This window comes from Canis lupus, chromosome 11, assembly GCF_048164855.1.
Source record: "Canis lupus baileyi chromosome 11, mCanLup2.hap1, whole genome shotgun sequence".
NCBI lineage: Eukaryota > Metazoa > Chordata > Mammalia > Carnivora > Canidae > Canis > Canis lupus.
Window position 1 is genome coordinate 15,056,977 of NC_132848.1, and position 27,685 is coordinate 15,084,661.

Sequence of the window (27,685 nt, forward strand, 5' to 3'; positions counted from 1 at the left end):
TGGGTGGCTCAGCGGTTTAGCACCTGCCTTTGGCCCAGGGTGCGATCCTGGAGACCCGGGATCGAATCCCATGTCGGGCTCCCGGTGCATGGAGCCTGCTTCTCCCTCCTCCTGTGTCTCTGCCTCTCTCTCTCTCTCTGTCTATCGTAAATAAATACATAAATCTTTAAAAAAATAAAATGTTTAAAATAGAATCAATTTTCTAATTTATTCATGAGAGACACCGAGAGAGGCAGAGACACAGGCAGAGGGAGAAGCAGACCCCCTATGGGGAGCCCGATGGGGGACTCAATCCCAGGACCCTGGGATCATGACCTTGGCCAAAGCCAGATGCTCAACCACTGAGCCACCCAGGTGTCCCAGAATCAATTTTCTATTCAGAGTGAGCAGCATGGATAACCTTCATGCCCTCTCCCCACTCCACAACCCCCTCCCAAATCATGTATGCAATTAGATTTCATTGTGTGTTTCATTCAAATAACAAGCAGCAGGTTGAGAGTAAGAAGAGACGAAGTGTCTACAAATGTTCTTTCCCATTGTTTTACTTAGATTAACCATGAGAAAATGGTTTGCTTTGCCTAACCAACTCTCAGTAAATGGTTGCAATCGAGAAGAAAGCCCTTGAAACTCAACCTGAAGACTAAATTTTAGCTATATTTAATACATTAAGTATAGGCAATAAGGCAAATCTAGAAAAAATGTATTTGTGTGGCCCACATCAAGGGCCCCAGCCTTATGTGCAAGCAGAAATGCTCCTTTCTCATCCTAGGAACCACCCCACTTTGAGAAGGAAATAATTCAGAGCCATAGGGTTATAACAGAAATCAGAGCAGCAGAAGTCAAATACCTGCTGGATGATACTGTGGTCACTTGATGACAATCCTAAAACCAAAGAGGTCAAAGTCATAGATTCGCTCTACTGGGGGGTCAAGAAAGGGTCTCTGTTCACACTATATCTTTAATCTCAAAGAGAGTGAACATCACTGCAAGCAAATCTAATTATGTCATTCTCCCACTTAAAACTCTTCAGTGGCTCCCCTCTGACCTCAGGAGAAAGTTCAAACTCCCTGGAACGCCTTCCCAACTCCTTCAGGAAACGAGCTTGCTTACTTTTTCTGGTTTCCCAACCTGCCCACTCCTGATCTTGCCGCTGTTCATCCACAGACCACTCCCCAAGAACCCGCTAACCCTTCAACCTAGCACATCCCTCTCTTATTTTCTTCTGACTTATTCCCATTCATAACCCAAGTGTCCATGTAGAGGGCAGCTCTTTGAGGAAGTTCTGCATACCCAAAGACCTGGAACAGCAGAAAATCCTCCTGCAAGCTGTTCCCAGGGCTCTATACCTACATCCCATGGATATCACTGTATTCCAACTCCAGGGTTGTTTCTCTATCTCCTCTACTGGCCTGTATTATTTAATCTCACGAAACCCAATGAGGTAAGCCGTACTGAGCTATTTTACAGATTAAGAGATGAAGACTCAGAGAGTAACTTACTTAAGGTCACTAAATTAGTGATAGAAGAACAACAAAAACCCTATACCTTCCCTTAACCATCATACTATGCAGCCATCCAGGATGGAGGTGTTAATCCAAACATTACGAACTGATATTATAGTAAATAAGATCATATATGTATGTATGTTTGTATACATAAATACTGCTCAGCATAGGGCTTGTGACATACGCTATGTGCTCAATAATATTAGCCATCATCATCATCATCATCATCACTAGCATTAGTGTTGCTGCTGTTTATGCAGAGCTCACCTCCATGGGGGCAAAATTCCAGGAATCCTGACAAACCCAGGATCTTTCCAAACAGTGGGAATAACCATAAGTGATAATTTTCTCACACTATTTCCCCTCCTTTCTCGCCTCAGATATCTTTAAGACCAACCTGTCTTGTGCTTCTCAAGCAGACAAAACCTATTATTCTCAGTTGAAAATCCTTTTCACTTCCATCCACCAGCAATCACTCCTTGGTTACGGAGGGCTACATTAAAAAGTCTAAAAAAAGTATGTGTTTCACATCTTTGGTGTTGTTATTCTATCACTGTTTTAGCGTGATATCCATCTTGATCCTTCTGGCTTGACTTAGGCTCATTATATGTGAGGCCAAGGTAGAGTGGATTTTTACAAAACTCTTTATTTCTTTAGGGATGTGAAACTGAACCTTGTCCCAATGGCAGCAGCATCTATTTAAAGACAATCTGATTTTGTAGGAACTTAGATGGAAAACAATGAAAACAGGAACTGTCTGCTATTAAATATGTTTCCTGTAACCCAAGCTCAGTAAATTGAGTCTCTTGGTTTTGCTCTTGTTCCACCTCTGGGAGTCTTGTTTAAATCAACAGGGTTTTGTGAGTACAGATCAATGGCAGGATTTTTGGTTTCACAGAGAAACAAAGCTTTCCAGGGGAAAGAATCAGCCAGTGTACAGCAAGCACAGGGTCTTAATTGCAAGTACACCTTAGAGCTCTGAAAAATTTTAATTCATTGAATCTGGAATTTGTCCCTCCACGTTACAAACTAAGTGCGCAATTTAACATACTTGGCATTTTCTTTTTAAGGGCAATCCAAAATTTGAAATGCCTTTTGCATTACAGGTCCAAAAAGCCCTCATGAAAAAAAAATACAACAAAATCTTTGATTAGCATCTTATTCAAGTAGCAGATTGGAGTTGCAGTTTATAACTTTCAAGTTCCTTAAGAGTAAAGTTAACATATCTAGCCATAAAAATAGTCCAATTTATAAATGCCCATGCACTTTTTCCAATCAGAGATTCAGCTTCTTGATTTAGAATTCATTTTAAATTTCTGGGTAAGAGTGAAGAGCTAAAATTTGACCTCATCTCTGTAGTACGACACTAGATGATGAATCCAACTAAGCCTGTAGGTGTAGGAAGAGTATATCTCACACGATACACATGGCGCTGGGTATTTGGGGAGGTGGGAAGAAAGCAGAGGAATTGCTCAGGTAAGAGAACGAAGCCAAAGAAGAGGGCAGAACAGAGGGGAAATCTTGAGGCATCATCCTCGATTATGAGCATCTACGTAAAGTGCCCTCATTTCACACCTGAGCCCAACTCGATATTGCAAGTTCTAGAGATCAAGGGGGAACTCCTCAGCCAGTAGGGAATGAACCTCAAAGCACGAGCCACTTTCCAACTCTTTTGTCTTCATAGTCTTGGAGAAGTGGACAGAGCTCCAAGGTCTAGGAGAAACTTTTGGACTATTCGCAGAACTCAAGGCTCCTGGAAACATCAGAAGGAACCACAGTCCTCCCTAGGTGCTGCCTCCCCCGTCCATCCCAGCATGGAAAAAGGCCATCACATTCTCCATTCTGCTCTCCTGCGTTTGTGTACAAAATGTTCAAGGCTTTCATAAACACAAACCTGGTCTCATCACAGTGAAGCTCAAGAATCTTACATACTTGGGAGCCATGGCATTGTTCTCTGAGTATTTTTTTTTTGTCTCTGTTGGACCAAGAGCTTAAGCTCATACTATCTCCCTAAAATCTACGAGTATAATCTTTTTTTAAAACTATAGGGTAAAGGGATGCCTGGGTGGCTCAGCAGTTGAGCATCTGCCTTCGGCTCAGGGCATGATCCCGGGGTCTTGGGATCGAGTCTCGCATCGGGTTCCCTGCCTGGAGCCTGCTTCTCCCTCTGCCTGTGTCTCTGCCTCTCTCTCTCTCTCTCTGGGTCTTTCATGAATAAATAAATAAAATCTGAAAAAAAAAACCTGTAGGGTAAAAATAAATTGAACATTTTAATGGTTCAAGCACAACAATTTTACATGCATTTTCCAAGTTTTCCTAAGGAAAATGAAAATAGAATTTTTTAAGGTAAAAATAAGGAATTTCATAATGCCGAAGGGAGCTACATAATCTTTCATGCTCAATGCACTTATTAGCATGGACTTCCATGGTCTTTAGGGCCTCAGTGTATGTACCCTGAAAGTTTATGCAAATTTTGGGTATATACATGTGTGAGTATTTTTTGTAGACAGGGTTTATTGCTTTTATAAGATTTTAAATAGGGTAAATGGGCTCAAAAAATTTTAGAGGAGCTAAATTAATAAGAAGTTCGAAATCCCTATCTCATCCTATTTTTCAGCCCTTTAATGCCACAAAATTTTTGCCAAGGTTGAGCATTTTGCTTTTAAAGATACAGGTATAGACTGAAGATTCCACATAACATACGGGCATGTTCATACAACAGCAATCATCCTAATTGTTTACTCTTTTCCTCTTCCTGTTTTCTAAAGGAGCCATTATTAAATGAAGTACCCATTCTTCTCCAGGAGCAATCTCTACATCTACCGACCTATTCATAGTTCCACCTCCAGGTCCAAAGAGCTCAGAGGGAAAAGGTAGACTAATAATAATAGCCAGTATTTACTGAGAGCTCCCTGCATATGAACCTGGCCCTATGCAAAGCACGTTGTCCCATTTAATCTCCATAACAATCCCATTAGATTACCACTAGCAATATTTCCATTTTATACACAAGACTTAGAAAATTAAATCTTTGCCCAATGAGAAAGTGGTGGACCAAGGATCTAAACTCAGATAGCCTGACTCAAGAGTCAACACTTGAAGCCACTTCTCCAGAAGGACTTTTACAGCAATGTCATTGAGGAAGCTAATGATCAAGACAATATTTGTTTTTTTTTTATTCTCACCTAATAGTTTTTTTTATTGGTGTTCAATTTACTAACATACAGAATAACCCCCAGTGCCCGTCACCCATTCACTCCCACCCCCCGCCCTCCTCCCCTTCTACCACCCCTAGTTCGTTTCCCAGAGTTAGCAGTCTTTACGTTCTGTCTCCCTTTCTGATATTTCCCACACATTTCTTCTCCCTTCCCTTATATTCCCTTTCACTATTATTTATATTCCCCAAATGAATGAGAACATATAATGTTTGTCCTTCTCCGATTGACTTACTTCACTCAGCATCATACCCTCCAGTTCCATCCACGTTGAAGCAAATGGTGGGTATTTGTCATTTCTAATAGCTGAGTAATATTCCATTGTATACATAAACCACATCTTCTTTATCCATTCATCTGTCGATGGACACCGAGGCTCCTTCCACTGTTTGGCTATTGTGGACATTGCTGCTATAAACATCGGGGTGCAGGTGTCCCAGCGTTTCATTGCATCTGTATCTTTGGGGTAATTCCCCAGCAGTGCAATTGTTGGGTCGTAGGGCAGGTCTATTTTTAACTCTTTGAGGAACCTCCACACAGTTTTCCAGAGTGGCTGCACCAGTTCCCATTCCCACCAACAGTGTAAGAGGGTTCCCTTTTCTCCGCATCCTCTCCAACATTTGTTGTTTCCTGCCTTGTTAATTTGCCCCATTCTCACTGGTGTGAGGTGGTATCTCATTGTGGTTTTGATTTGTATTTCCCTCACCTAATAGTTTTTAGCTGAGTGGAAGCTTAGACATTATTTCATCACCCATCCCTTCAGGAGAGAAAACTAAAGAGATTTCACAATAGTAATGGAGAAAAAGAGATAGTGAGCCACAATAAAAAGGCAAATGAAGGCAACATAAAAGTACTTAAGGAAAATGGAAGAATAATTGATATTTACTAAACTGAGGTTCTCTTTCTCTTAAGTACTAGTTTTTTAAACTATCCAAAAGAGCGTGTGTGTGAGAATGTAAAACAGTGCACCCACTTTGGAAAGTAATTTGGCAGTCCCTCAACTGCTAAATACAGATATGACCCAGCAATTCTACTCTTAAGTATACACACTATAGAACTGAATACATGTGCCCACATAAAACCTACTTGTACACTCACATTCACGGTGGCATCATTTATAATAGCAAAAAAAAAGTGGAGACAACAACCCAAGTGTCCATTGACTACAGAAAAAATCAACGAACATGGTATATCTATAAAATGGAATACTGTTTAGCAATAAAAAGCAATGAAGTATTGATACGTGTTGAACCTCCAAAACAGCAATGCTGTTTGAACCTCCAAACAGCAAGCTAAGTGAAATAAGGCAATAACAAAATACCACGTCATAATATGATCCCATCTATACAAAAGGTCCAAAATAGGTAAATTTATAGAGACAGACAGTAGGTTAGTGGTTGCCAGGAGGCTAGGGGCAGGAGGAAATGGATGGAGAAATGAGGAGTGATGGATAATGGATGGAAGGTTTCTTGGGGGGGATGAAAACGTTTCTAAAATTAGATTATAGAGGATGGTTGTGCAATTTTACAAATATGCTAAAAAACTACTTTAAACAGGTGAACTTTGTAACACTAAACTGTATCTCAACACGCCTTCTGCTAGAAGAGTCACTCACCACCAGCAGGGGGGGCTAACACAATAGCTTTACCCAGTCTCTGCTCCCAGTTCTGTTTCCTGGGAGGACAGAAAAAGAATTATGTCCAAATTCAGAGAAAATAAAGGATAGATGACTTTTTTTCATCTTTAATTATCCCATCAAAGTAATATGAGTTGATATGAATATTAGCCTCTTTAAAAGAAACCCATACCGACACACTTACATACCCCAGCTTCTCAACTGCATGGTGTTCTCTGCAACATGTCTAGATAGAACAGAACAGACCATGACGTCTGACCCAATCCTTCGATGCCCCTTCCCTATCCCTTGCTTTTAAGGCAGTCTGTGAAATCCAGAAGAAAACTCGAGTTAGTGTAACTACCTATAAAACATCTTCACCGTTACTGACTATATACATGTACCTGCTGTCTTGGCTCGAGCTGTATATCATTGTGGTGCTTAGGGTGTGAGTACAAAATAAATTTTACCCTTTTTGTTGTGCTCCAGGCTGAGAAGTTTGTGAACGTGCATTCATTTACTTAAGAAATTGTATTGCGTATCTACTATAAGCCAGACAGTAGTGGCGGGGGGCAGGGGAGGCAGGTATAGAAACTGTCCTCCTGTGGCTTATGCTCATGTGAAGGAAAAGTGATATGGAGCAAACATACAAATAAAATGCAATCCTAAGTTGGTATAAGTACTTGGAAGTAAAAGCACAAGGTCATCAGAGAAATGATAACCAAGGGTCTAATCTAGATTGGGTCATCAAGGAGGACCTCTAAGGTGGTATCAGCTACCCTGACAATAAAGGAGCAAAAGTTCTAGGCAAATGAAATAGTATTATGGGAGACCTGAATTTAGAAAAACCTTGAAGGAGCTTCAAGAAGGCCTGGGGGCTGGAACACAATGGGCTGACGGGAAATGGTGCCAGCCTGAGGCTGGAGAGTAGGACAAGGGCCAGGTCCCATCACACCCCATAGGCTATAGACAGTAGTCTGTATTTATACTAAATACATAGTATTTATACTATATTTATATATTTATAATTTGTATATTTATGTATTTATACTATATTTATATATTTATAGTATTTATACTATATTTATATTAAATATAACAGAGAGTCATTGAGGAACTGTAAGCACGTAAGTGGGTTATCAGAGTTGCATTTTTTTTTAATGATAGTCACACACAGAGAGAGAGAGAGAGAGAGGCAGAGACACAGGCAGAGGGAGAAGCAGGCTCCATGCACCGGGAGACCGACGTGGGATTCGATCCCGGGTCTCCAGGATCGTGCCCTCGGCCAAAGGCAGGCGCTAAACCGCTGCACCACCCAGGGATCCCCCAGAGTTGCATTTTTAATAGACCATTCTGGCCATAAAGTGGCAGCTTGACTAAAGAGGCTCAAAGGTAGACACGGGGAAGAGCATGCTCATTTAAAGAAACCAATACTTTTGTTGTGAATGCGATGTGAGGTTGGGGCAGGTTGGGGGGTGTTGGGCAATGGGAAATTGTAAGATTATTCTAGAAAAACAATACATACTCTCTGGCCCATTTCATGGCAGGCTCCAGGATCTGCGGCATAACCCTGTGTTCACTGCAGTTCTCTCCCCACGCCAATCCCAGCTACATCCTCAAAAAAGATCAACAACTATGGAAAGTATAGCCAAGGAAACAGTAATACTGGTGGGGATTTTTCCCCCCTCTATAGGTTTAGGTAGAACCAATCCTAATACAGGAAAAAAAAAATCAACCCACTGAACATATTTCCCAGAGAAAATTTGTCTAATTAAAAAATGTATACGTGCTTCCTAAAATTTCGGCCCTGGTTGCGCCAGCTGTTAGAGTCACAATGGTGCATCAGATGAGGGTAATCAATTTTACACAGATGAGGAAAGATAATATTTCAAGCCGTTCTTTGGAATTAACTAAATTTGTATGCATGTTGTAGTGGAAAGAGCATGGAATGTAATTTCAGAGGACGTGGGGTCAGTCCCTACTCCACCACTTACCAGCTCGGTGCCTGGGCAACGTATCCAACTTCTCCAAACCTCTGGTTCCCCATCTGTAAAATGTATATGATGACAACCTCCACCTCACAGAGTGCTTGTGAACATGAAAGAGCCATGGTAAATGCTCAGTGGTTTTCCTTCCAGATCTTTATGGTAAGAATGTACCTCCAAAAATGTAATCAAGTTCCTCCGAATAAACTTCTATACAACAAACTTCTATAGAAATCATTCTAGAGAACTGCACTCTAATAACATTTTAGTATGATTGACCATGTAAATCTAATTCAAGAAGTTGAAGCATTTGGGGTCATTTTTTTTGCATTAAAAAAGGGGGAAACATGGGATCCCTGGGTGGCGCAGCGGTTTGGCGCCTGCCTTTGGCCCAGGGCGTGATCCTGGAGACCCGGGATCAAATCCCACGTCGGGCCCCTGGTGCATGGAGCCTGCTTCCCCCTCTGCCTGCGTCTCTGCCTCTCTCTCTCCTCTCTGTGCATTCTCATGAATAAATAAATAAAATCTTAAAAAAAAAAGGGGGGGGGGAAACAACTACTAAAGCAACTGGATATAAATTTTCAATATTGTAGAAGCACTCCATAGCGCTCCATATCTGGAAAATAGAGACACCTGAAATACATGGGATGGACAAAATGAAGGAATGATACTTCGTTTCTAAAGAATGAGACCATTAAACTTCTAACAAACAAGTTATATCTTGGAAACAAATAATCACCTTAAGAGAATTATGAAAGTACATTCAACATCCTAGGTCCATCAAGTCACTCATTATATGACCTTAGAAAAGCCCCTTAACCTTTGCAAATTTCAATTTCCTCACATAAAATGGAGATAACTAGCATCTAACTCATAGATTTACTGTGAAGGTCAGATAAATTCAGCACTTCTGCTTGACAGTGCCGGGCTCACGTAGGTGCTAAATAAATGTCAGTTGTTTTTTGTCTCAATTCCTAAAAGTCTGCTTTTGGTCTTTCTCAGAGTATTTTTGGAGTGCGCTATTTATCTCACATTTTCAAGTGGATTAAATGACTTCTATTGTTATTTCAAAAAGCTTAAGCGAATCATTCCAAGTAGACTCTGTTCCCGTCACTCCATCAAAATTGCTCTTATGAAAATTATTAATGACCTGCGCCGTGCTGAACTCCATAGACAGTTCTCTCTCTTCTTCTTCAATCTATTAGGAGCATATTTTACTGTTAATCATGCATTCCCATCTGAAATGTTTTATTCTCTTGGCTGCCAGGACACATCTTTCTCCTGACTTTCCTCCTCCCTCGCTGACCTTCACTGGAAATGTTTCTGTGTCCCAGTCTCTACAGTTGACCTGTTACAGGGTAGACTTCAGAGTATTTCAAGTCGGGTCTTGGATCTCTTCTCTTTTCTATCTGCACTCACTCCCTTAATAATCTCAAAAAGTCTTGTGGTTTTTAATACCTCCTTTCTTCTGACTACTATCAATTTTAAGTTTCCAGCCTAGAGTCTCTGGATGCCAGACATATATATACAACTACACATTCAGTACTTCCATCTAGACATATACTATCCTCTCAAAGTTAACATGTTCAATTTCAACCTCCTCCGTCCCCCAAACCTTTTCTTCCCACAGCCTCTCCATCTCAATCAATGGCAACTTCAATCCGTCCAGTTGCTCAGGTCAAAAACCCTAAATTCTTCCCTGATTCCTCCCTCCTTCTCACAAAGCCCACATCCAATCCATCAGTAAGTTCAGTCAGCTGTACTCTCAACATATCCAGGAGGCAGCCCCTAATCCTGTCCCTTGTCATCACCTCCCTGCTACCACCCTGGCCCAAGCCATCACTTGGGCTACAACAGCCTTGCCTTTTCATTTAGCTCTCCTCATAAATCATCTTTTCCCCACCTAGCAGACAAAATCATTCTTTTAAATGTAAATGACACCAAATGGCTCCTCGGCTCAAACCCTCCAGTGGCTCTCACCTCACTCGGAGTAAAAGCCAGAGTCCTTGCAATGACCCTTCCCTCTTCAGTGTCCTCTGGCTGCCCTAGCCTCCCTCCTGCACTCAAACATGGCAGGCCTGCTCCTGCCCATTCGTGGCCCTTTGCCTTTGTTATCTTTTCTGCCTGGAAAGGTCCTCCACGCAGAGGTCTGCAAGTCCCAGTTCCCACTTCCTTCAGGTCTTTGCTTCCACGTCCCCTCTCTGTGAATCCTGCCCTGGCCCCTCTACCTTCAAATTGCATCCACCCTCCTTGCTCACACACCTCCTAGCTCCCCATCCCTGCTTTATTTTAGCTAATTACCTCCCGCTTCCCTATATATTTCAGTGATGTATTTGTTAATTGTCTCTCTAGAATGTAAACTCTCTGGAATGTAAAAGGGCAAGAATTTTGGTCTGTTTTGTTTGTTTGCTGTGTCTCCAAAACCAAGAGCAACATCGTGCCTTAGCAGGCACTTAGCAACTATTGGTTGAATAAGTGAACATGATGAAGGGGTAGGTTTCCTAGGCCAAGAAAAGATGTTAATTAACCTCCTAAATATAATTAAAGCCTTAAGGCTTTTGGCACTTACGTAGATCAGTTTTAAATTTTAAAAACTTGCTTACGAAACAAAATCTAGTGTAGCACACATAACAGTTGGTCCCTTCGCATCCAGTAGTCTGTGTGTGGGGTGTGTGTCTGCGTCTGTATTTGTGTCTGTGTATACATATACGTACGTAAATATATATCACCCACTAGGCAAACACATTCCTTTTATAGTACCTCACTAAGTGTAGTGTATACATCAAACTAGAATTTAAGACTTAGCAATCCACCAAAAAAAAAAAAAAAAAAAAAAAAAGACTTAGCAATCCGCTGCTGCTCTTTTTCTTCCACCAATCTTGCTTCTCTTTGAGGGTAACAGCGATTACTCACAAAGCAGCCCCTTTTTGGAAGGATAGTTAATGTATAAGAATCTAAATTAGAAGTCAGGGAGCAGCTTCCCCTCCTTCAGGAGAGTCCTCAACAGAGTGAAAATAATCTACTACTTCTTTCTAGAACCCAAGCGAAATAGCCAAGAGGGAAGGAAGTCACAGGGCAGGCGAAATTCCCTTACAAGCTCTTTATTAATCACATTTTTTTTTATTTTCAGGTTTGCTTTTTGTTTTTACTACCATCTAGTACTTCAAAAAATTCTGATCTTAAAAAAAAAAAATTCTGATCTTCATAAGAAGCTATCCTGGAGCTCTGGCCCATAAACCAGCATAAGATCCTATGTTCTTCTAGTATCAGTGAAATATTATTATTAGAATAAAGGTTTTCTTTCACTCTTCTAACTCTACCAGTTAAAGAAGTGCTCCTTTTAATACTCTTTCATCATACACTTTTTAAATTATTTCTGTCGTCTTATCCATATTACATAAAATAAAGATTGTACATTTTAAATGGCTTTTAGTGAAAAAACTTTACGTATTTCAGCAGTTTCCAAGGAAAGAATAATTTTTTTTAAGTGTATATATTTTCCATTTGCGCTGCATAACAAGCTAAGTTGTTATTTATTTATTTTCTTCTCAAAGTAGTCTCTTCTTTGGGATTTCTCTCCATTTCCAAGGTCGGTAATATTCACTTTTTTTTTCTTTGTAACTAATACACCTATTCCTCGAAAAGAAGAAGACTTGCCAGATTTTTGCCACATGTTCTGTTTGGGGCGATGATCACAGGCTCTCAGTGTGAAGGTTGAAAGCATTTGGAATGGAAGAAAAGCATGTTGTCCAGTGTTTTGAATTTCATGGAAAAATACGACCTGTTCCGACATTTTATATATAGACAAATCCACAGCACAAAACAACGTTAGAAGTCAACATTTGTGTCAATTAACAATTGACTGTCCATTGTGACTGGGCACTAGAGTGGTCACTATAGATTTTTTTTAACACTCTGTAGAAAACATCAGTCTTGTTCTTGAAAGATTTCAATTTAATAAGTATCTAAGGAAGTTCAGCGATGTAACAGAGTTACCCATCTTCATGCTGAAGACAACACACACACCTCTTACAACCCTCAAAGCAGCCAGAAAAGTAAGGTGTAAAAACCCCATTTATCAATAGGATTCCTTGCTCCATTTTCAACGTCCCCTTGCCGCTAGGAAGAACTTGCAACTAACAGGCCTTCACCGCAATGATATGGCTTCATAAGCCATGGAAAAATAAAAAGAGAGAGGGAAAAAAATTGCCTAAATTTAAAAAGGCAGATGAAAAGTAAAACTGTACCCCCACTAACTGAGAAGGAGAATCATTGAATTAATATTCAGTGTCTGCTTCATCTTCCATGAGAAGGAGGACGGCTCAACAAGTTAATGATATAAAAACCATTCTAAGGAATGGAGCTTGTTTTTGCCTGTGATTTTATTTTATTCTTTCATTGGTAAATCTTGCTTCCCGAAAAGATCATTCATGGCACTCAGGTCAGTTTGTAAACAAATGTTTGTGTGTGTCTGTTTTTAATCACCATCTGTGACTCCCACTAGGCCACTAGCTTCAGGAGGCCAGATTTCTGGTCTACTCTCCCTGTATCGCCAGTGCCAAACACAGTGCCAAGCCCAGAGTACGTTCTCAATAAATATTTATTCAACAAATAAATAATTGTGCCTTTTATGGCCCTCCATGCCCGGCATACTTGAATCGGTAACAGCGGTTAATAAATTCTTACTGAATTGCATTAAGAGGATAGTCTTGAGGGAGGTGGTTCTGGAATTACAAATTGATTCATTAAAACACTGAAATAATAATTGGAAGTCATTTGTAACTTCCCTTCAGGCGTGTGCTTAATTTGACATAATTTTGTTAAACCGAATTCCGGTTATAGTTTTCTTTTCTGTTCATGCCCTAAATTATTAAATGCATTTCTTTTCAGCAAAACACACAAGTCAGACTCTCCTCTCCCTTGGATAAATTATTCCTTCAGGTATTCAAAATTATTAGAGGGTGTGCTTACATCAAATCTCCAGCGATTAGTAATTAGTCGTGGTGTTGAAAAACTAGGAGTATTTAAATGTAGATAGAGAGTATTCTCAACCAACCAGGTACTAGTTGCCTCATTGCCATATTTCTTCTGAATATCCCTCCTGGATAAGTAAGTGAAGAAAACCTTGTTTCCAACCATGTAGATGAAGCCTTGGTGTCCCACAGACACCTGCTTCGTGACAACTATGACGAACCCGTCCACGGACACAGAATGCCCACAGTATCTGATACTGTGCCTCCCCACCATCCTGGCAGCAGCCTCTCTTGGCTTCTTTCCCGTGCTTTATTTTAACTGCTCCTTTTTGGTTTCTGCTCCCTCCTCTTCCTGACTTCTCCTCTATGGGTGAATGGTCCTCAGATTTGTTTCCTCTCTCCCTTCAGTCTGGGAAGCAGCATAAAGTCGGGCCTGACGACATAGGTTTAGAGTCAGCCTGCTTGAGGCAAAATCCCAGATCTAACACTTTCTAGCTGGGTGACCTTGGGCCTCAGTTTCCTCATCTACCCAGCGGGAGTTTCTATAAAGTGAGGATGTTAACAGTATCTCTCTCATTGGGTTGTTGTGAAGATTCAATGAGACAGTAGCTATAAAATGCTCAGAACAGTTCCCAACGAGTAGTTAGTGCTCAACAAATGTTAGCTATTTATCTACCATCTCCCTCCTTAATTTCATCAGTCCCTACACTTAGATCCATCATCTTTCAATATCAGTATCAACCAGGACCACCTCATGAACCAAATTCTTAGACGTAAGACATCTACCCCTGCCCTCTCTCTGAGGCACCACCAGCCTGAATACCCAACTGAGTCTTGAGTCGCTCAAACTCAACAGAACCAGATGTGGACTCTTCTTCCCCAAGTCTGCTCGTTTTTAAGTAGCATGACCCTTCTTCCAAACAACCAACTTGGAAACTTCTCTGTGGTTGCATTCTAGTCAGCATGCTGGCACATAACGGTGCTCAGCAAGCACACACCGAGTCAATGGTCTTTCAGCCACCTTCTCCCTTCAGTGCGCCACCCACCCCGCTGCCCTAGTAAGCCTCCTAAGGAATAGTCTTTCACCTCACATCTTGTATTCGTCTTGTAACTGACTCATCAAACAAGCATTTATAGAAACTATGTTATGGCCCAATAATATAAAAAGGATTAAGAAGAGAGACATTTTATAAGAATAAATATTAAGACAGGTTATTAGGGTAATAGATGAAGCTTAGTAACATCCAAAAAAATCAAGGGAGGGGGATATTTATACCTTCAAAATGCATCAAACTTCAGTCACACTGTGACTTGGAAAAGCTCAAGTACCATAAAGAACTTCAGAAAAAAAAATGTACCAAAAATATTTGCCCCCATAATTGGTCAGGACACCAAGGCAGTGCCTGAGTTTTTGTTTTTTAGAGCCCTGCATCCATCCAGTCTACCATCGGGAGAACGCACTACAGAGAGGCCATTGTGTCAAGCCTGTGATCAAGAATCTATGTCTGGCTGAAATCAAAGAGTCCACATCAAGAAAGATTTGAAGCTGCAAAGGTCCACGTTAAGAGTCAGCACCTTTCATGATTTTGGAAACTTTTCTCAACTGCAAACTCAACATATCCAAAGTTAAATTTACAACCTTCTTTTCAAAGCCTGCTCCCTTTCCAGGGCTTAAAAGCATGGCGTTAGAGTCCAGGAGACCACAGATTCAACGTCAACTCTGCCACTTATTGGCAGAGTGACTTTGGAAAGTTACTTAGTTTCTCCGAGCCCCATTTTCCTTATTTGTTTAAGAGGGTAACTATATTTACCTCCAGGTTGAGAGGAATGAATGAGTAAAAGAATGTGCTTAAGTCACCCAGCATAGCACCTGGCACAAATAAGGACTCAAGAATGGTAACCATATTTTGCAGTCAATAATCAGCATCTACCCAGCCTCCCAGGCCAGAGACACCAGAGGTGTTACTGCTGTGCTGTTCCCTGGAGTCACCCAATCACCAAGTTCTGCCAATTGTGCCCCCAGAAGATTCCAGAAATCTAAGATCCGCCTCCTCCCCACGCCCACCTCTAATACGCTGACTGCTGCCTCCTGCTCAGCTCTGCAGACGCCAATCAGGACTAACTCCTTACTCTTGCTCCTACCTCTCATCTCTGACTTCTCCAACAGGACCCTGTAGAGACACCACTGTTCTCTTTTCCCAGAGATGAAATAGGACGATGTCATTCCCCTGCAGTAATGGGCCTGGGCCCCTAGTTGCAAAGATCAAGCCTGAGCTTAGGAAGATGGTATTTAGTACCCATTCTCACAATCCCCCTGCCTCGGTGCGTCTCTCCAGCTTTACCTTCTGCTGGTCTCCCAAGCTTCACGTGTATTCACCCTAAGCTGGAGCCGCCCTAATCATCACCTACAGACTACATTTGGTCCCCATCCGGCTCCCAAGGATATCCTTCTACTCCTCTTCACTTCACAAATTCCTGGTGCCCTTGTCTAGGAAGGCTTTCTCACTTAGTTGTTCCTCCTTTTTCACCCTAACTGCATTTTTCCCATCTCTGGATTTTACATACTGCATTTTAATGATCTGTTCTCCGTATCTGTCTTCTCAACTTAATAGTAAATCACTTGAAAGCGGGCGCCATATGTATTTATCCCCCATTCCCGGATCTGGGCATCTCTCCATACGCAAGAGTTGCTTTTGATTAAATACATTCTAATTAAAACTGGGAACTGAGGCTTTACTACAACTGAAAACCGAGGTATGCTGAATGAAACCCAGGCTGCTTCACTAGCAAATATTCCCTATCAAGGTGAACTCAAAATTTCATGATATATTTCTACTCTCATGTGAAACCACAGTAAACGTTCAAAGTACTCAAGTCATTAGCAAAAGAAAAAAAAAAGTGAAAGACCCATTTGCTACTTCCTATTCTACCGTCTCTATAGAGTCAAACAGACTTTGTTAAGGGGACAACTCGACAACTCTTGAAGAGTTCAGTGATTCTTACCTTCTAATCATGGAAAGTCCCCTATCATTGCCATATATTAAGTGCTTATTGCATGTCAAGCCCTGTAATGCATTAGCCCTTGTTCTGCTAAGGGGTCTACTATTTATTTGTCCTCACCTTGCAGATGAGAAACTGGGCTTCGGGGATGAAGCTGCTCCAAGCCCTACAGGTGGTAAATGACGGAGCAGGGACTTGAAGCCTAGTCTGTGAGAACCCCAAACTCAGACTGCACTGCTGTGCCACGCTGCCCTTCCCCTGTGACCCAACCAATGGCCCTCATGCTATTCACCCTCTCCCAGCAATCTTGAGGGGAAGTTAGGAAGAAAATGGGAGTGGGAAAAACAGAGAGACCGTAAACAAAGGAGAGTGAAGGTTAATAAGGAAATGAAAGGGATCAACTCTTAGAAAATAACTGTTTCTTGAAACTGCAAAGAGAGTTCTTTCTGCCAAGTACTGATCTAACAATCTAGGCAAAAGAAGAAAAATCTATGAAACTTAAAATTAAAATGTTAGCCCTAGTTAAAGAAAAATTAAAACAAACAGGCTCATTTTATTAATCCACAAACCTAACAACACTCAACAAAAGGTTTCTGTAAATTTTAATTGCAGCAATCTGGACAATGTTTTATTATGACTCATTTACTTGAACCACAATGTTTGTGCAATATATTTTGCCCCGCTTTATGGGATTGTAATTGCAGTGAAATGCTACTATGCATACTCAATTAAAATACACCAGACTTATCAAAATAAAGCATTTTGGGAAACAGCATACTCTGTATTCGTTTATTTTACTTTACAAATCCTGCAAATCCATAAATTCGTTCTTCTAGGTAAGCTCCACATTTTCTTCTCCTTTTACTATTTCTGCCTAACATCTCTGGTTTTTCTTGTCCGAAATATGCTTACCATTTGTTATTTATTCTTCAGTGCTTGAGAGAACTAACTTCTAATATATAGGATGTTTTCTACTAGCCATTTCCCAAACGTATGCCCAGAACAAGAGACGTAACTTCCTGTTACGTCTCTGCAAAGGACAACATGTTCAGGGATGGCCACTCACTCACCTGAGCTACTCCCTTTCTCTTCTAAGTCTTGCTCTTGATGATATGTGTTTTTTTTTTAAGTTTTTATTTATTTATGCATGAGAGACAGAGAGAGAGAGGCAGAGACACAGGCAGAGGGAGAAGCAGGCTCCATGCAGGGAGCCCGATGCGGGACTCAATCCCTGGACCCCAGAATCATGCCCTGAGCTGAAGACAGACGCTCAACCCCCTAGCCACCAAGGTGTCCCACTGATATGGGTTCTAATATTCCTTTTTTGTCTTTCTTTTTCCCCTGAAAATTGTTTATGAAATAAATATTCCAAATATAAATATAGGTCCACAATCCCCTTGCCAAAAATGCCAGGGTCCCAGATCTTGCCAAATGCAGAATTTTGAAAGATTTAAAAACTTAACTATATTGAGAAGGAGACCCCATATATTACATGAAACTCCCATGGGAACCCGGGATAGCATGCTGCAATCGAGGACATCAATATTTCTACAGCAAACTGAGTGAATGTTAACAGGAAATGCAAGAAAGACTCACATCCACTCAGTTCAGATTGTGCCACCAAATTTGTTCAGAAAACCTTTCTGTTTACAGAGCTCTTAGGATTTCGGAATTGCGGATGAGGGGTTGTAGATTTCTATATACTCTAGCAACATGCCTTGGGGGAAGCAGTTCTGGGAATAGGAACCTATTAGCACCTCATCATCGTTTTGGAATAAGGTCTACGCTCTATCTGAGCCCTGCCGGGTAAATAAGAGCATGTGTACATGGTAGACGGTTAGAAATCTGAAAAGTCTACTTCTAAAAAGACCAGGAAAAGATCCATCATATTGGGCAAATGGAAGGCTTTGTCTGGATACTCAGGTAGTCCTTAGCAGAATCAAATAAAGCATGTGAATAAGCAGTAAGTTCATTTAATTTGAAGTATTTTATTATATTTTTCTCACTTACTTTATTTTTAGTTTGAAGAGAAAAATCTATCTCTGGTTTACATGTGAGTTTGATTAGACATTCGTTCTCAGGAAGTAGGCCTCATACCAGTAGAACCATGTTCATTATCATACATGAAATAAGACAAGAGGATCAAATGAGCTAACGAATTGATAATATCATACACCACTGTCTTTTCTTTTAGCCTGCTGTGAGCATGTGGATATATTTAAAGGTTTCCTTTTTGTTGGATAATATCAAAGACAGATCCAATTGATTTTATACAACAGGCTATTTCAAAGTAATGAACTAGCCGAACTAATGCTTTCTTGCAAAATAAATAATTCTGGAAGAAAAATAGATCTCTATTCTTAAATCCTCCTCCCTTCCCAATTAATTAGATTTTGTTGGTGAAAGGAAGTTAAGAAATTCAGCATAAGCCTGATTATATCATGAATGTAAAATGAGCAGGGCAAATAATGGGCTCTATACGCTTTCAAACAAGTTAAATAAGTCCATAATAGCCCACCAGTTGTGTAAACACTATTTCACTATACTTGTAAAAGAAATATTGACTTACCTGTTAACTAAAATTATCCTGGCATGCTTCAACTAAGCTTATTAGTAATTCTTGTGGTGTACATGAATGTTTCTAGTTGTGGACTTTTATCAAAGATTAAAGAATTAGGAAATCATCCATTTAGCAAGCCCCGAAAGTAGACACGTACCAGATTGCGCTTTACCAGAATCGATTTTAGGAACTTGCAATCAAAGAGTCTGAGAAGCAATAAGCGATTTAAATTCTGGCATGAGATCTTCCATTACATACCAGCTCATTAACACTGAGATACCTTCCAAAATCATCAATAAGAACATTTCACCCAGACAAAATACTAAACAAATCTGCTTTAGCCTATAGCTTGCTATCACAGGTAAAGGTACTGTTGTTTTGCTCTGACATCTCACCTGTATGTATTCCTGTGAGTTGTCAAGAGAGAACAGAAATGCATATATTTAAGACGAAGAAGTTTGAATGTATACTTGCCTTTACTCTGCACATAAAGAGCCACCATTCTCAGCTCCAGTAGGGTCCACTGCAGCCCAAAAGACTATACTTTTTTTTTTATTAAAGAAAATATGTAATGGTGTCCCTGGCTGCCTCACTCAGTAGAGCATGCAACTCTTGATCTCGGGGTTGTAAATTCAAGCCCCACACTGAGTGTAGAGATTGCTTGAAAAATTAAATCGTTAAGAAATTGTTTTAAATGTGAATTTCTTTCTTAAAGAAATGACAGTAAACCCAAGATCTTATCCAGTTAAAGTCTATACATACATGTTTGGGGGTCGGGGTGGGGTGGCGGTGGTGGTGGTGGTGCTCAGAATTCTCAAGGGATTTGGAAAAGAATCTAAAGCCATAAGTCTCAGAATGTTAGTTCTATCACTGACTTGCTGGTCTCCATTAGGAAAACTACTTGCATTTCCTATCCTTAAAATTGGGGTAAGAATACTATCATCTCATAAGGTTCCAGGGAGGATAAATGTATAAAGGGCTGAGTCAATGCTGATGGTCATTATGATGCAATTTGAGAGCCTGATCTTATAAATTAAATGGCATTTGCCACAAAATAGACAAAGTGTTCTCACTAGAACTGTTGTTTTGTCTTTGGTGTGCAAGGAATCTGATTTGCTATGTTTTCATCTTTATTAGTTCAGACAAAGTGACTAACAACTAACCTACATGCATTCAATCAATAAAATTACCATTAGCCAAATCATTCTTACTTGCAACCTATGAGATTTTCTTTTAAGATCTACAAGACATTGGGGGTTTATCAAGTCACTCTTAAATGTTCATACTTCCTGTGCTTTCAGGTTTTTACTGAACATTCTTGCTTGTAAGTGATCACAACTAAATCCTCACTCACTACCTCAAACAAAACAAAACAAAATTGATTGATTCACCAACCTAGAGGTGATGGGTAGAAACAGCCTTAGATCCAGGTGTTTAAAAGATGACCCAAGGATTTTGTTTCTCGCTTTGCTAGTGCTAATCATGTCCAGTGAGTTTTCTCTACAGCAGAATGACACCCACCTACCACCCACCCCCCGAATCTAAATCTCCTTGTCCTTACAACTCAAGAAACCAGGGATCTTGTCCACCCTGGGGTCTACGAAAATCCCCTAAACAGATTCGGGTTGCTCTGCTTGGGTCGTAAACCTGCCCAGGGCAGGGAGGCAGAGCCACACAATAGACAGCGTCACCAGACCCACTTAAAGTTTCCCAAGGAGAAGTGTGGAGTGTTCCTACCTATGGGAAAGGGGAGAAATGTTGGCATGAAGACAGACAGACAGATCTATGACAGATGCTCATTACACCTGGCTTCATTAAGCACAGCTGCCTACCCCTTTAATTGAGTCAGAAATAGCCTCTGCTCTACATGAATTCATAGAGAAATTTCAATTCCTGAAAAAGAAGAGGAAAGGTGCAAACGCCCGTTGAAAATCTACTTTGCTCTAGGCCAAGTCCCAGACATTTTCACATTGAGAACGACGCAGGCAAATAATTATCCCCCTTTTACAGAGAAGGCATCTGAGACAGGTGGGCTCATTCCATGCCTCTGATCAAATAGCCTGAAACTTGCAGAGCCTACATTTAAATTTGGTTCTGCCCCGTTCACTCAAAACTGAAGTGTTATGCTCTCCTCGGCAACGCTGAAGTCAAGAAAGTATTGCCAAAAGTTTTCAGGCAGACGGTGGACACAACCGTATTTGGATGCCCATCTTGATAAATCAATCAGTCAGTAAATATTTGTTAGGTTTGGGGTCACGACCGTGAGCTCCAGTCCTATAGGTAAAGATAAAACAAATGGCATGGTCACTGCCTCCAAAGTTATCACAATAAAGTTGGCCAAATGAAACAAATATGCTTTCAAGAAAGCTGCAGAACTACATTTTGTGCTATTTACAACATACTGTTCAGTGAGACTCATCTTCTGTGGGATTCCTATCAGGAGCCTAAGGTCCCCTGTAGACTGCAAGCCCCTTGCGGAGAGCTAACTTGCCCCTCTGGTCGCGGCCGCATCACGATCCTCGCTTTTCTACAAATACTGCTTGCTTGATGATTAATGCAGACTGTGGGCATGGGAGGTTTCATAGAAAAAAGTAAATCTTGAGTTGCACTGACAGCCTAAGTAATCTAGGGAAAGAAAAAAAAGCGGGGAGGAAAATTAGCAATTAGAAGTCATTCTCTACCTGTGGAAGGGATGGCTAGGAGGAACAGGAATGAGGGGAGAGCAAGCAAAGTGATGGTAGGGGATGTGGTGTGCACCAAACACAGTCCAGAGCTGGGCACCGCACTGACGGCCAAAGACCAGGCTTAACTCACAGTTTGCAGTAGCCGCTGTCAAATTTTCCAAAATCTCTGGACCACAGTTCCTTTATTTGCAAAATGAGGAGGATGGAGTTTATAATTCCTAGGCACTCTGCTTCCCACCCACCCCCCAGCCCCCACCTAACCCGGACACTCACAAACTTGCCAATAAAGGGATTCACTCCAGAAAAGGACACATCCGTAATACTGATTCCAGTCCGGGTACCTGTTTAATCGGAAAAGCTGCACAGGTGATTGATGAGGCAGGTGTGGGGATCACTCCTTCAGCGAAGGAGGGTAAACATGCCTAACCAAACAGGAAGAGCACTTCCCAGCTGTAAAATTCAGAAGTTTATGTGGGAAATTCGGTGGGAAAGGCTAAGTGGGAGAAGATTAAGAGAGGCCTTGAGACCCAAAAGGGTTCTCCACCTTCCTGAAACAAGGAGGCATTGTGCCCCAGAGAGCAAATCGTGCGTGTTTGTAGGTTGATGTGACAGGCCTGGGCACTGACTTGTCCCCACGGAGGCCTTCTCTGCAAGAAAGCCCTAAGTCCCTTTCCTCCTTTCTCCCATCCGCTCACTTGTCTCACTTGTCTCACTGCAGGAGACGCACGTCCTGCTCTCGCCCCCCCCCCCGCCCCCCGGGTTGGGGTGGAGGTGGAGGGGTGCTGCATTCGGAGGACCCCGGAGCACCTGGCAGGTTAAGGCCCCTCGCTGGACGAAAGCAAGCAGCTCCCTGTGCACCTAAAGGTGCCTTCCCAGGGATCGTGAAGCACCTGGGAAAAGGAGCCCCCTGGCCCTCCGGCGCCGGGTTCAGCCAGTGCCCCCGCCCCTGGGGGTCAGGGCCCCGGGGGGGCAAGACTGCTGTGGGCGAGGCTTGGAGGGGCCCTGCCGTCTCCAGGGATGCCTGCCTCCTTACCCTGGTGACCGGGACTGTGTTTCTGGATTGAATTTTAGTCCTTTTTTTTTTTTTTTTAAATCACTCCGTGTATCCCATCCCTTATTTGACGTGGCCCTTCGCCCGGGGGTGGGGTCCCCGCGCCCCGGCCCCGAGGAGGGAGGGGGCCCGGGAGGGAAAGTGCGGCCGCGGGGGGGGAGGGGGGAGCCGGGCCGCGCTGACGTCACCGCGCGCGCGATTCGGGCCGGAGCGCTTTAAAACAGCGGCGTGCGAGCGGAGATGCTGCTCCTCGCCGAGCGGGCGGCCCGCCGCAGCAGCGCCCTCGGCCCCCGCGGCGGCGGCAGCGCGCACGGCGGGACCCGCAGCCCGAGCCCCGGCCCCGGCCCCGGCCCCGGCCCCGGCCCCAGCCCGCGCTGAGCGCCCGCGGCCCCGCACCCACGATGCCCGCCGCCCCCGCCGGTGCCCTCCTGGCGCTGCCCGCGCTGCTGCAGCTGGCGGCCGTGGGCGGCTCGCCCGGGCCCCGCGCGCTCCTGCGGGGCTGCCCCGCGCGCTGTCAGTGCGAGCCCGACGGCAGGACGCTGCTCCGGGCCGACTGCTCCGACCGCGGGCTCTCGGAGCTGCCCTCCAACCTCAGCGTCTTCACCTCCTACCTGTGAGTGCGCCGCGCTCGGCCGCGGCGGGGGCGGGGGGCGCACCGGGGAGCAGAGCGCAGACGCTCACCTGGGGGGTCCGGGGGGGCACATCGGGAGGGACAGGGCAGCCGCGCACCGAGGGGGGCACATCGGGGAGGAGAGGGCAGCCGCGCACCTGGGGGGCCCGGGAGGGCACATCGGGGAGGAAAGGTCAGCCGCGCACCGAGGGGGGGTGCAGATCGGGGATGAGAAGCCAGCCGCTCAGCGAGGGGGGTTGCTGGGGGGGCACATCGAGGATGAGCGGCCAGCTGCACGGGGGGGGGGAGTGCTGGGGGTGCAGGTCAGGGATGAGAGGCCAGCCGCGCACCGAGGGGGGGTCACATCGGGGATGAGCGGCCAGACGCACACCTGGGGGAAGACCTGGGGGGGTCGGGGGGTGCAGATCGGGGATGAGGGGCCAGACGCACACCTGGGGGGGCCCAGGGAGGGGCACATCGGGGAGGAGCTGCCGGCCGCACACCTTGGGGGATCCAGGGAGGTGCACATCGGGGAGGAGCTGCCAGCTGCACACCGGGGGACTCCGGGGGGTCCCGGGGACGCCGGGCGAGTACGCAGAGGGCGTCTCGGGCACACGCGCGAGGCCGCAGGGCCAGGGTGGCGGGGTCGGCGGGGGGGGGGGGGGCAGCCCGAGCGCAGGTTTAGGGCCGCGGAGGCCCCGCTGCAAGTGCAAGCCCGGGAAGCGCCGGGGCGTCGGCGCCGAGATGCGGCTGCAGGCAGGTCGCGGGCCGGTTCGCCTGGAACCCAGCGGGCGGGCGCCCGACGACCCCTGCCTCGACCTCCCCTCCGCGGCCTCCCGCCCCCGCGGGCAGCCGAAGGCGACTGTCCCCGAAGGGGAGCCCCGACTTGCCCAGCCCGGGAGGGACTCACTGTGCATCCCCTGCGCCAGCGCGGGATGGGATCTTTTTTTTCCTCTTCTCTTCTCTTTTCTTCTTTTCTTTCCTTTCTTTTTCTTTTCTTTTCTTTTTTTTTAAATGAAGTGATTAGAGTGTGGCAACCACAGGAGTGTTATCTCCACCTTTGGCTGCCCGCGCCGCCCTTTGAAGTGGCCGCGGCCCGTGTAATCTTTAACCGTCTCCCCCTCCCGGGGAGGAAGGGGCAAGTGGGGCGGGGGAGGGGGGGCGACACCCTCGGGATGAGCCCCAACCCCAACCCGGCCCGAAGGTAACAGGTGTCTGTGCAGCTGCGGGGACCCACACACTGCTCGCCCCCAGCCCCGTGCAGTATCTCCAGGCACCGAGACCAGGGGCAGCGGGTCACGGTGGGTCACGGGGTGGTCACAGGTGGCACGTTCAGGGCCTAATGGGAGCCACCGTCCGGGGGCCCCCCCCCAAACCCACGCAATCCCCATCGCGGCTTCTCTGATGTCCCTTGGCAGGAGCCAGTCGGGATGTTTGTGTGAACTCGTTCCTTCCTCTGTTCCGTTGTTTTCTGGAGAAAAGAAACATGAAGAGGCTTGCACAACACCTTCCACTACCTAGCCATTCTCTTTCTACAGAGACAGAATAGGACAGAAAAGAAAAATTCTGTTTTTTGTTTTTTGTTTTTTGTTTTTATTGGCTTTACTACTGCTTTGAAAAGAGGGGACCCTCCTGCGGGATAGTAGCATCAGCAGAGGGCAGTCCCCTTGTCATCTGCCATAAAGCTGTTGTTGGTGCTTTGCTTGACTTGAAAAGCTTCCAGGACTATTTCTTTCCCCACCAGGTTTCTCCAGTGGCACCCATAGCACAGGTAGTGACGTATTTGTTCACTGGTGATGGAGACCGAGACGGAGATGGCCCTTCCCTAGGATTTCACATCTCTTCTCCCTCAACAGCTTGTCTGTGCTGCCCAGTGAAACGCTCATACCCCAGCCTCTGGTTTAAAAATGCAAGACTCGTGGTTTCGAGAATCATGCGGTCTTCTGAATGGTGAATTTTTGAGAGCAGTTTGGCAACTAGATTTACGAGCCCGAAACTACTCTTCTCCACCTCCCTGAAGAAATCAGTTGGATACAAGGGAGGTGTACAATCCCCCCCGCCCCCAAACACTTACCTATGTAAGTCGTGCACTTGTCATAAAGCATGTTTGAGAATACAGAAAATACATTTATGAGTCGCGTCGGGATGCTTTTTTCTCCCACTTGCAAGAATGAACATTTGTTAGGCTTCTGTTACTAAAAGTTGGCATCAAATGCGGTTTCAAATTATTTCCCACATACCTCAGATGCACTTAACTGTGTCCTCCGTGTGTCAGGAGATCCTTCTGCCACCGTTCCTTATCTATCTATCACTACAGATAACCTCTTGGCGTTAGGATAGCATTAGGAAGTTAATTGTCATCGTTTTTCTCGTGCTGCTTGATGACAGCCTGTGCTCCAGCCTAAGGAGAAATTGTCTCAGTGCCCTATAAAATATTAATCTTGAAGGCTCTGAAACGTGTCTCAGGGAATGTTAAATACTTGCTCCTCGTGCTAAATCAGTCCTGAAGTGAACAACCAAAGTGCTGTGCTGCATAAAGGGGCGATTCCAGAATTCGGTCTCCACGGAGAGCTACAAAATGTCAGGAACCGTGGGATGCCCTTTCTTCCGGGGTTCAGGGGCTTGGGGTTTTTTTGGGGGGATTTTGTTTTCATGACCAGAGGAACTCTGCAAGCATCAAGGGTAGATGGTGCCCTCTTTTGGTTACACCTAGAATAATCTGACCGTGTCTGCCTTCACATGTGCTCTCCTAACCTAAAAGAGAAGTTTTTATTTACTCATATGCAAATAAATAAAGTATGTGTTATACCGGTTTACTTATTTTAAGAAATAACTTCCCTTTGCTCTTGAAAGAGACCACTAGGCTATAGCCCCATACCGCTGGGGCCCCGGCGTGATTAAGCTTTGGCAAGAACTTCAAAATGCGCAGGGACTGATGTGGGTCAAAAGCCAGACTACTATCTTTTATTGTTTGTAGTAGGTTATCACCATTTATTTGAGTCAAAATATTATCTCTCAATCTTCCTCCCCTCCCCACAAAAGAACAAGCGTTTCATTTTCTTCAAACAGATTGATGATGGCAAATTTGTGTGTACAGATTGCAGCTGTACACATTCGGCCAGTGGATTTGCCATAATCCGATAGCTGGCTGGCTAGTCAGACTCATAGGTAAAGAAAGTTTCCTAAACCTCTTCATAGGAGGCAAGGGCTATTTATGTGCAGTTTCATAAGCTTTGGTCCCCCAGAAAAGCTCAATCTTAAGCCAGTCTAAACATCAATATTAATTCTCTTTTTTCTTTTTTTTTTTTTTTTAACTGAACTGCATTCCCCAGTAGATCTGTAATTGGGCCACTGAACATGGTGGAAACACTGGAAAATTTCAATCTTCTCTTTCTCTTTCCCTCTCTCTCTTCCAGTCATTTTGGGCTCTGATTTCACAAAACAATAAATAGGCTTAATAAATAGGCTAATAAAGCTCACTCTGCATAAAATACGGAAAAACGCTAAGGTTGAGACATAAAAGCAGGCAATAATTGTTTACAATGTTTAATACATCTCTATCTACCAGTAATGATCTGTCAGAAATAAAGTAGCTCCGGCATATGATCTTATTATAGGGAAATTATTTTAATGCATGAAACGTGGATGTGTTTTGCTAATCCAGTCTTAAAAATAAGTTCCCCTCTGCCACTTAGATGTGTCTTTCATCCAGTTAGTGTGACATCCAGATAGAAAACTAAATCCTTAAGAACTTCCTAATATAGTTCTAGTAGAGAAAATATACTTTTCTTTATTGACCTGGAGCAGCTATTTTATTTGTAAATGCAAACTGAGTTTTTCCCTGCTGTTGCTTAAAGATGTGAACATTTCATCCACAAGCAAATTCATGTCACATGAACCAAAGCAACCGGGAGAATGACTTTTTTTTATTTTTTATTTTTATGTAGCTTGCTTACTTTTCCATATGTAACTTTATAACAAAATTTAATTTTACACATAGTTAGCAAAACTGGTATTAATAAAAACTGATCAAAAACCTCAATTATAACTAATTAAGTATGGCCCTGGTGTCATACATATGTTTTAAGCATTTAAGATGCAGTTTCAAAATTAAAGAATATTTTTAGAATCTTCTTTGAAATGGTTTAATATATTTCTGCTTCCCTTCAAGCAAAGAAAAGTATTTTAAATCAAGGAGAATGTTTGTAGCTTAGAAATGGTTACAAAAGCCTTTAGCTGTTGTAACAGTCTTAAATTTTAGATCAATTGCAAAATTTATACAGTTTGCTCTACAGACTGCTTTCAGAATTCGTTGAAAGTATAATGATGTCAGTGACTTTTCTTCATTTTGAAGAAGTTCTTTCTTTTCCCCCAGGATTCCCAGGGTTGCTTCAGTCGTGTTTTTGTTATGGGGGCAATTACTGAAACTAATCGACTAAATTATTCCGAGTGATTTTTCATTTTAAAGCAGTAGTTCTGATTCAATT

General features: G+C 43.5%; 1 protein-coding gene across 1 annotated transcript in view; it reads left to right on the forward strand.

Moving 5' to 3' along the window:
• Positions 1-22,989: 22,989 nt before the first annotated feature.
• The window catches only part of LGR5 (leucine rich repeat containing G protein-coupled receptor 5), a 127,190-nt gene continuing 122,494 nt past the window's right edge, over positions 22,990-27,685 (forward strand). The window contains exon 1 of the mRNA XM_072768773.1: positions 22,990-23,201. Within this exon, the coding sequence (XP_072624874.1) occupies positions 22,990-23,201 (212 nt within the window). The remainder of the gene's footprint in view (positions 23,202-27,685) is intronic.